Below are 10,816 nucleotides of genomic sequence, written 5' to 3' on the forward strand. Positions count from 1 at the left end.
TCATTCAGGTAACTCCGGTAAAAGACTGGAAGCAACAAGCACTGGAAGGACACTTTTCCTTAATGCAATGCAGAGCTATTCATTTGTCTAACATATACATTGGATTCATTTTAATAACTTTAAGGTATTTGAAGTGGGCATTGTGCAACTGTATAACCTTGGAGAATCGGATAGGGAGTTTTTAATTTAATATTGAGTATCTGCAGAAACTATCAGGAAATCTGATCAACTTAAAATGGACAAACTTCTTTTAATAACATTTCAGTTGCTATATTTTCAATATCTAAAGGGATCTACAGAATATCCTAAACATAGTTCTTGGCAAAATCTGTGCCAAACTGGTGACCAAGTAAAAATCCTTAACATACTAACATACATGTGATATTCCACCACATTGATGGCAGTTTTTGTTACAAAAAGTGAATTGACTTGCCAGAACTACTGACATTATTTTTAAAAACTGAAAACAACAACAAGAACATTGGAACTCTACATTTAATCAGATATTCTAGGTATTGGTTGAACTTTCATGAATTACTGCAGTCTGCAGTTCACAGACTTGGGAGGGCAGGTATGAGAAAGCTTTGAATACCCTGAGAAGAAGTGAAGTGATGAGTATCTTGCCTTCTCAGTTGTTCTAAGCACATTTCAGCCTGCCTAATTATTGTAATTCTCTTGTATATGACCTTGAGTAGAAAATGACCCATTTCTCCTAAATGATCTTAGCACCTTTTGTTCCTCCCCGTCGTATTTCCACGTTAACCCCATCACACGTGCACAATTAGGTCTGTGGTTACCACTGCAGTTAGTGGACCTGAAAAGGCTGCAGTTGATGAGTAATTTCCTTTTGAAAACGAGCTCAGCATTAAAAAAAAGTAGTTCTCTTGAAACTAACGTTTCCTAGAATATCACACTAAGGGAGATAGCAAATTAGAGATTTAATTATTCATTCTGCTTTCCATCTGACACTGCAGAAATTCATTCAGTCTGATGACCTATATTCTGCTGTTTAAGTATTCTCCCATGTTGTGTAAAAGGTCACCATTATGTCATTATGTCAAGTCACCTTGGTAATTTAGGAAATTCAGTGAAGATGAGAGGGCATGTGCTCAACTGCCTTCTGAACAATCTCCTGCAGATACACTACTTGATGAATTGATTTGTACTTGCTTAGCTTTGAATGCAGGAGCATATCTGGATCACAAGTTAAAAATGTCTTTGTCATGGTCAAATGACATGACCAATATGAAGTTCATCATATTCAGTTTTGGTTATGACTACCACAAAGGTCAGTGGTGGTGACTCAACTCTTACTCTTACTTTGGAGGCTGTATTATGTTATGCTGTTAATTTGTATTACATTATATTGTAATTGTTAGGATTACCCACTTCATTATGCTCTGCGGTCCTTGTGTCATGCAACCCAGGTCTCTGCAATAAGTGTTAATAACTTAACCCCCAGACAAAGTTAAAATGGGGAAAAAATAAATGTAAACAGGCTTTGCTTAGGATTAGAGTCATCACACTTTGGTTTCACTTTGTGGTGAAATTCCATTTAATTCCAGGTGCTGCAAATCTGACTAATGCTAACTTTAGTTTAACATTACATGAGAAAGGCAGTTATGGCAATGACTCTGTAAGACATTGAAGCTACCAAATGCAGACAATGTGCTGAAAATTACATTAATTTGAGAAAATGTGAATTATTCAATTTATAACATATCAATTTAATTAAGTTTAAATTAAATGTTACGATATTGATTAATCAAACGATTTCTGCACAGTTGGTTTTAAAATGAAAAGACCTGAGGTGTTTTCAGGTTTTATATCTCATGGTTATATCTCTGATGAATGCATGTCATACTTCCTACTGTTGAGGCGTGTCCACACTATATATATGAGATGTGAAAGCAAGTAGATTAAAAATGTGTAAGGGTGTCAGAGTGTCTGCTGTGATAGTGTGAGATGTGCACTGCTGGTACTCCCATTTCCATCAAATTAATTAAGTATCTAGTCTGCTGAGAATTTAAACTTCACCTCGAGAGTGGTGGCGAGATCTGAAGTTCATCTCTGCCTTTGACCACATAAGAACAATTGGCAGAGTAGTGTGAAAAACGTTTTCAGAACTGAGGGATTGCCTCACTCACACTCACACTCGGTTTCTCACATTGCAATTTTTTTAATATCAAGACACAAAGGCTCGAGATACTGTCCGTTTCTCAGAATACAAAATATGAATGATTAATTTTGAGAGGTTCGAAGTGTGCTGTGGTTTAGCAGGGCCGCCCTGCAAGTCCTTCTCTCCCGTTAACAGCTTGAAGAATCGGTCTGCGCTTTCATGCACATTTAGTCACACATACACAAAATTGACATCGATAATTGGACCTGAAACTCACAGTCATACTGAGCAAAAAGATTAAATGAAACCTATCATCAAGTGCACTGAGTATGAATTTTCTCATACTCCATTGAACTCAGGTTTAACCATTAGCTTTGTATCTGACTTTATGCAACATTTCTATAACTCTTTGTCTAGGATGTTTCTGTGCTACCACTGTAAATACCTGTTGTTTATTATTATTATTATTAATTATTATTATTATTTATTTATTTATTTATTTTATTTTTTGTGTATAAAAGAATATTGTATTAATCCTAGAATTATCTAAATGAACCATGTTGCCTACTCTGTTATATTAATACGCGTGTGCTTGTACTGTTTGCATGTTTACATTTTAAACACAACATAATGCATAACTTACATGTGTAAGTTAAAAAAATAACTAGCATGAAACTTGCATAGGTAGTTTTGGCAAAAATGCAATCAAAATACAAATTGTGAGTCAAAATCATAGGTCTGTTTTCCACAGAGTAACTGAGCTCAAGGTAATTAGGAAGAAATCAGGTTTTGGCTACATGTACAGCTCTTTAACATTTTCCGACTTGTACCTTCCATGTTAGCTCATTTCCAAAACACATTGAGGTTAACTGGCGCCGACATGTCTCCCCCACCCCCCAACACATTCAACATATAGTGACAAGTCCCGAAAGTTTCACCACACATCTAATTTTCTGCCTTGTTGGAAGTGTCATGATTTTGTTTTTCATCAAAATACAGATGTCTGATGCAAAATACAAAAGACGTAATGAGTCTTTGTCTCTGCTGAAACCGTGAAATGAACAATGAAACTCCGGTGTAATGACTTGATTGTAATGACTTGATTGTAATGACGGTACTGGTCACACTGAGACCAAAGGTGTGTACTAGACTTTACCATCATACTTTGTATGCTTTTTATAGTATCATTAATACTAAATCACAAGTAAAAATCTGTGTTTTAAATAGCGAGCAGACTGCTGACTTAACCTGTCAGTAGTGTGCCAAAGGTGTGAACCAGTAATTTGTTAGTTTCGCACAGCTATCACCTGTTTTGGTCAACCAACAGACTACACACCACTTTTACCAGCAAACCAGTCAGACAGCAAGCTGTTTCATGTAACTGAGGCAATTAGGCTACATGTTACATCATGCCATGTAGTTTATTTATTTTTTACCCAAAGCCTTTCTTTGCTAATTTTGCTAGATTTATACTGGTTCAGGAGATCAGATGGGTATCTTGGACCAAAACCATTCAACCACTTAAGGACAAGCAGTAGAAGTTTAAAGTTAATTCTGTGAGAAATTGGTCACAGAATTTGAGTTATATGCTGCACTTTTTTGGTCCTTGTCACAACCCTGGCAGCAGCATTCTGGATCAGCTGCAGCTGTCTGATTGCTGTCTTAGACCTGTGAAGAGGCCTTTGCAGTAGTCCAGCCTGCTGGAGATAAATGCAAGTACTAGTTTCTCTAGATCACATTTCGTCATCAAGTCTGATCCTTGCGATATTTGGTGGTAGAAGGATGATTTTGTTATTGATTAATGTGACTACTGAAATGTGGGTCTGCATCTATGATAACAGGTTTCTGCCGTTATTTTCTTTGTTTTGTTTTACTCTTCAATGACAGACTGTTAAGATTAGCACACACTTTAAGTCTTTCTTCACTAGCACCCGAAGGCAATAGCTTCAGTTTTGTCCTCATTCAAGTGTCCCAGTGAATCTATTTGTTTGTTTGGATATACAGCTATATATATATTTGTGTGTCATCTGCGTACATGTGATATGACACTTTTGGGTAGTTTTGGCTAATGGAAATATGTAAAGATAGAATTACAGTGGACCAAGAATCCCTTGCGTAACTCAAGTTGCTGGGAAAAGCTCTGATGTGCAGCTACCAGTTGGGTGTACAAGACTTCTCTGTCTTGGAGGTAGGACTTGAACCATTTTACACCTATGTTAGAGAGACCAGACCAGTGTTCCAGTCTTGTCTATTAGTATGTTGTGATCAATTGTGTCAAATCCAGCAGCAAGGTCCAATAGCCCAAGGACAGAGTCTATGCTGAGATTAATATTATTTAAAACTTTGAGAGCTGTATCGTAGTACAGTGATGGGGCTTGAGTCTAGACTAGAAGATGTCAAGATAGTTCTTTACTGCCAGAAAGTTGCTGAGTTATGTTAATGTTATGTACAACTTTTTCATTGATTTTACTAATGCATTGAAGGTTTGATATATGGGCTGGGCTTTTTTTTCTTTTTTTTTTTCTTTTTTTTTTTTTAGTTGATTATTGCAGTTTCCAAGGCTTTGGGGAAGACCCCTGAAAGCAGTGAACTGTTGAGTATCTGTAGCACATCTGTAGCCAGGCCACTAAGCATTTTTTTTTAAAACTCTGATGGCAGAAAATCAAGTCAGCATGTGGAGGGTTTGAAATGAGAGACAGTTTCTTCAAGAGTTGTGAGGTTTAAGACATCAAAATAAATTTTCACTCAAGTGAGGAAGCAGTCATAGTTTGAAGTCATTACATGACTTGGTTGAATTGAGCTCGGGCCTTTGGAAATTTTTCACCCACTGTTCCTTTTTCACAGCAGGGAATGTAGGCTTGTTAATGTCGTTGCCTATTGAAATTGTTGCTTTGCCTGCTCTGTGCTTGTTACACATCCATCCGATAACGTCTCTCTCCATTTCTCTTCTGAAATGCTAAAATGAGTCCCTGACCGTTAATATACCGGGATAACTTTCCTGTGGAATAAAATAAATACGTCAGCTGATCAGCCCTTCTGATCAGCATTCATAGAGATTGCTGATCAAACTAATTAGATCTAATATCGGCCAATTGTGATCTGTGACTGACCAATCGGAGCACCCTTACATGCTGAGAGAGTCCAAAGTTTTCAAGGATTTTGGTGGCCTATAGATAGTTTATAATAGTTTTAGCCCTTCTGTTTAGTGCAAGAGGGAGAGGTTCAAAGGAGTGGTTGCACCAAGTGATTGTTTGCACCAAAACACATCTCTGAATATAGCAGCTGCTAGTCCTCTTCTTCTTTCTGTTCTAACTACACCCAGAAAGTTAAAGTTAGGGGGTGCTGACTCAATAAGAGCTGCTGCCCTGTCATTTTCATCCAGCTATGTTTTAGTTAAAAACATAACATCAAGTTTATCATTTGTAATAAAATTATTATTGGCTATTATAGATCCACCATTAGTCTATTGTGGCCTAATAAAGTTTAAGGTTTCATGTGCATTGAATGTTCGATATATCAAAAAGACACAAGAGTTTGAGGTCAGTAATCAGTACACCAAACGTGTATCTACACACACAAGCCAGATTTTAACTCTGTTCACCATTATTCTTTTGCAGCATGGATGGTGGTGAGCTTTTTAGTCGAATCCAGGACAGAGGAGACCAGGCCTTCACAGAGAGAGGTAATAAGCTTATGTGGACAATCACAGCATTTTTTACAATACTGCTTTATTTGATTTTATTAGATGATTACATGGCACACTGGTTCTGATATACCACTTCAACAACACAAATATATATAAGTGGTACATACTGACACCTGCTAGATATAACTTATGCAACTCACTTTTAAGAACCACATCATCATTTACCACTTCTTGGTGATTTTTACATTTCCTGCTACTGAGAGATGTGGCCAGTATGTCTCCTTGTTAATGCAACACTCAGTTCGCTTGAAATCTCTTTTAAAATAGCCTTTTGTGTTCTTACTTTAGAGGCATCTGACATCATGAAGAGCATAGGAGAGGCCATCCAGCTACTGCATGCAATCAACATCGCACACAGAGACGTCAAGGTTTGTCATAATTATAATCACACTGGTTAATAGGATTTTTTTTTTACTCCTTCTTGAGAAATTAATACATTCTTCCAGGGGGTTTTCCAAAGGGTGACTGTCTTATCAATAACTAATGTTGTACTCTTCTTTCTTTTTGGCTGGCTTATCAAATCCTCCCTGCAGCCAGAGAATTTACTGTATTCCTCGAAGAGGCCCAATGCTCTGCTCAAACTCACAGACTTTGGCTTTGCCAAGGAGACCACGTCACACAACTCTTTAGCTACTCCCTGCTACACACCCTACTATGTTGGTAAGGACGTGTCTCTGTGCTCTCTCTCTCATGTTTTCTGCACTTGTTGCTTATTGATAACCAGTTAATAATTATACATGTCCCTTTTAATTACTTCCTTTCTGTCTGCAGCTCCAGAGGTTCTGGGCCCAGAGAAATATGACAAGTCATGTGACATGTGGTCATTGGGTGTTATTATGTATATCCTGTAAGTTCCGTTTAAAACGTTTTTGTTCATTTTCACATAAGATTATTTATTGTGTGCTATAACTAATATTACCGTTTTAAACATTCAACAGGTTGTGTGGGTACCCTCCTTTTTATTCTAACCATGGTCTAGCCATCTCTCCTGGGATGAAGAGAAGGATCAGGATGGGCCAATATGAGTTTCCCAACCCTGAATGGTCGGATGTATCGGAGGAAGGTCAGACAATAGTGTAAACTTGGCCAACTGTGTGATACGAATTTATTGATTCAGATGCTTTCATACAGAACATGAGTGCTTATTAAATGGTTTGAGGAAAAGTATGTGAATCATTTGAACACCTATGCGAGGATGGAGAAGGGTCCCAGAGACTAGGATGTTTGTGTTGGTATTTCTTTTGAATTGTCACCCATCTGTATCCATACTGGATGTATTGAGTTTAAGTGTGGTGAGCGGTTGAGACTTCTTCCTAAATCTGGTCAAAAACCAAATAATGTAAAGAATTATTTTGTTATAATATTTTATGTTCTAAAGATATTTACCACTCCTTAAAAGTAACGTGAAAATTCATGAGTCAGTTATTGGACTGACAAACAGTGGCACCTGCTTTATTTTGGTCTTGCATAAACGTCTAGAAATACAATTTCATTACAATATTATTGTTTCCCACACTCCTGCAAGCACTCTTTATAGAACATCTTATGTAAATGTGACAAACAGGCCTTTTGGTCTTAACTTTCTGATCAAGAAATTGAAACTGATGCAGGTGTTTCACCTCCTATTTGCGACCAGCAGTCACATTCACTACAAGTGAAAGCGATCTCTTATTTCCTGAGTAATATAAACGTTTTAGAAAGAAAAGAGAAGCTAACATGGTGATAATTTTGGCGGTTGTACTGGGTTGTACTTCCTATAACACACTCCTCAAGACCTAGTGCAGTCCTTACTGTCAATGTGTGTTATTTCCTTCACATTAGGATTTCTTCATTCAGTTTTTGATTGCTTCATCTGGCTGCCTCCACCAGAACACAGTGGAGTCCAAACAAATAGTCCAATAGTCTAGTTTGGCACCCTTATGCAGGGCCAATAACATCTACCTTTTTTTCTGGGTCTGTGGTTTTAAATGTAAGTGTTGCACTAACAAGGCTAATAAAGAGTTGATTTTTTTTCTTTTTATTGACGTCAATAATTGTGTTTGCAGCTAAACAACTGATTAGGACTCTCCTTAAGACTGAGCCAATTCAAAGGATGACTATCACTGAGTTCATGAATCATCCATGGATCAATGTAAGCACACACTTTTATGATGCATTTTTCTAGCTCCCTTTATCACCATCCTTTCGACACCGTTGCTTCAACCGACAGTCCCTCCATTGGAGTAAGATTTGTATGTTTGTGTGTGTCTTCCAAAGCAATCGATGGAGGTTCCCCAGACCCCACTTCACACCAGCAGGGTGCTACAGGAAGAGAAGGACGCATGGGAGGACGTCAAGGTCAGACATCTGGTTTTCAGTTTTGCTTGCAAAAAAATATTTGAAAAGACAGTCCTGCTTTGCTAGCTTAGCGAACAGTGTAATGTTATGGTTATCCAAAAACAGCAGACTCTGGTTGGGTAAAGCAAGTGGCCTAATGAGCTTGTTCTTGTCATTTTTCAGGATGAAATGACCAGTGCCTTGGCAACAATGAGGGTTGACTACGAGCAAATCAAGATCAAGACTATTGAGGAATCGACCAATCCATTGCTAACAAAACGGAGGAAGAAAGCCAATAAAACCTTGACGGATCCGCAGTCTGCCGCCCACTGAAAGATGCACGTATGCATGCACATACAAACAGGTTGTAAAAAGGAAGCAATAATTTGTCGACACGTGAGTCGCATTGCATGGATTTTCTCAGTGTTTTATTTTTCATGGCAAATTCTAATGTTTTGTAGGAGTGTTTGTTTTTATTACTCTACCATTTTAACAAACCCACCACTCTGCTCTGGCAGAGAAGATTTATCTGTTTTTATTCCAGTGAAGAGATTATGAATTATAGAAAAGGAGAGGAGCGGGAATCCATGAGATCTCCCTCCTCTCCTTTCCCAGATATCAGGTTGTGTACTCAGAGGGGCTTGAATGTTGGAATAGGACATGAAGCCTTAGCATTAGTTAGCAGTAGTTATCTTTCACCCCACTGCCCTGTTCTAGCTCTAGCCCCAAACCTGTGAATGTTAAATCAAATGGCTAAATCCAAAAAATAAAAGCAAGGGAAGGTTTCTTTTTACGTACATGCAAAGTAAGCAGATGTATTTTGAACTGACAAGTGGAATGTAAGGACTCTGTCCCTGACTGTTGGGATTAGCTGGAAATAGTCACTCATTTCTGGGACTTGAACTGGTGAGTGTCTGTCAGGTTCAGTTTGTCTTCGTGAATGTCGAACAGAGGCCTATGCACTCACACAAGGGCCATGTGCCATTCTGACAGAGCACCTCACTCTTGGCCCCTCTCTCCTACCTTTAATCTACACTTGTTTTTCAAGTCCGTAGTTTTAGGGCAGAGAAGGACGTTTAAGAACCGAAAACTGGCTTGACCTTTCTCCTACATGTAGCTCATAGGAGAGAAGGAGCCAACTGATACTGTAGTTTTTCATGGATTTTATGAACATATTAGCATAGGCCTTACTGAGTGTTGCTGAAGCAGCAAATGACTTTTAACCCCTACCTACCATTTGGTTCAAGCTTTTACCGATGTTATGCTTCAGAATTTATAACATTGCCAGATTATATTTCAGGTTAATGCTATGCAGATGTGTTTGTCAGCTTGAAGTACTGCTAGGAACTTTTTGTTAGTGTTTTCTGTTTGCAAATGTGTGCGGAGAGATGTCGAGCGTTTGTGTGTGTTTATGTAAGCAGTAGCACCCTCTAGGGAATACATGGTTCAGACTTGTCGAGCTCTGGAGGTCTTTCTTAAACGATCACTTGGCGCCACTGTCTGTTGCACCAGTTTTAGACGACAGGAGGTTCAGTGGGAATAATCTGGTGCAGTGCCAGTGTTCGCCGACACCTCTCCTCCACACAGGATTGATAGAAGGTAGAAATTACTTAAGAGCTGCTCCTCGTCCCGGAGCAGAATCTGACATATCACCAGCAAGCTGTCATCACATTCAGACTGGGTGTGATGGTTGGGTTCTCTTCAATGTTCTGTTAACTCAACAGGACACTTCCCAGCTCACTTGGGATCATGGGAAATTATTGTTAAATTTGTCCGTTTGTTCCACTTCACTTTGTAAAACCACATCCACATTACCCATCACATGGCACCTACAAATCTCTCACTGTAAAAATGTTCATTGAATGTTTGTGACAATGTTCCTCCTAATTTTTTTTCTTTTCGTCCCCCTCAACACTTTTTTTGTAGTGGAAGCACAGATGTGTATGTCTTTTTTTTTTCTTTTTTTTTTCTGTCATTGAGTCTGTTCAGCGCTACATGCCGTACTTTTGTCTGCTTAAGCTTTGGATTAAAAAACACATAAAACAAAACCCCTTGGTCTCTTATCTTCTTGGATCCTCATTAGCTGCCACCAAGGTAGCAGCTACTCTTCTTGCGGTCCGCACACAACAAAACGTACATACAGGAGAAGACCCATGACATATAGAAGAGTAAGACCAAACAAAGCTATTATTACACTTTGACAGTGTAAAAGGAAAAGACTTACAGGTAGGGATGCTCGATTTTGGCTTTTCTGCCGATATCCGTTATTCCGATATTGTCCAACTCTCAATTTCCGATACCGAATAGCGTGTTCCTTAACCAAATAAACAATTGGCTTAGATTTAAACATTAGCACTCCTTCAGGTGCATAATACAATATAACACACATGATTAACCAAGAAGCTAGTGCTTAGCTTAGCAATTTAGCGTAGCTTAGCGATTAAGCGTTACGCTCCTTTCCAGTATTAATCAATAAGTTGAAGTTGTTCTCTTATTTTTGCACAGAAAGTGTTTGCTTTGGAAAGCCATGTTGGATTTATGTATGTTCCAGTTGGGCATTCACAATTAATAAATTACTCATAATGTGTTTAAATTTCCAAGAATATGGGAGACTATGTTATTTGATGTTATCGGAAATTGGAAGAGCGGCACAATTATCGGAATAGTCGGATTAA

General features: G+C 38.3%; 1 protein-coding gene across 1 annotated transcript in view; it reads left to right on the plus strand.

Annotated features, from left to right (window-relative positions):
• The window catches only part of mapkapk2a (MAPK activated protein kinase 2a), a gene marked incomplete at its 5' end in the record, with an annotated part of 25,263 nt that extends 15,074 nt beyond the window's left edge, over positions 1-10,189 (plus strand). The window contains 8 exon segments of the mRNA XM_035661659.1: positions 5,737-5,801; positions 6,114-6,193; positions 6,359-6,485; positions 6,597-6,672; positions 6,764-6,888; positions 7,871-7,956; positions 8,082-8,162; positions 8,325-10,189. Of these exon segments, the coding sequence (XP_035517552.1) occupies positions 5,737-5,801; positions 6,114-6,193; positions 6,359-6,485; positions 6,597-6,672; positions 6,764-6,888; positions 7,871-7,956; positions 8,082-8,162; positions 8,325-8,474 (790 nt within the window).
• Positions 10,190-10,816: the final 627 nt, after the last annotated feature.

Source organism: Morone saxatilis, unplaced genomic scaffold, assembly GCF_004916995.1.
Source record: "Morone saxatilis isolate NCDOM2014 unplaced genomic scaffold, NCSU_SB_2.0 Contig18, whole genome shotgun sequence".
Taxonomy (NCBI): domain Eukaryota; kingdom Metazoa; phylum Chordata; class Actinopteri; family Moronidae; genus Morone; species Morone saxatilis.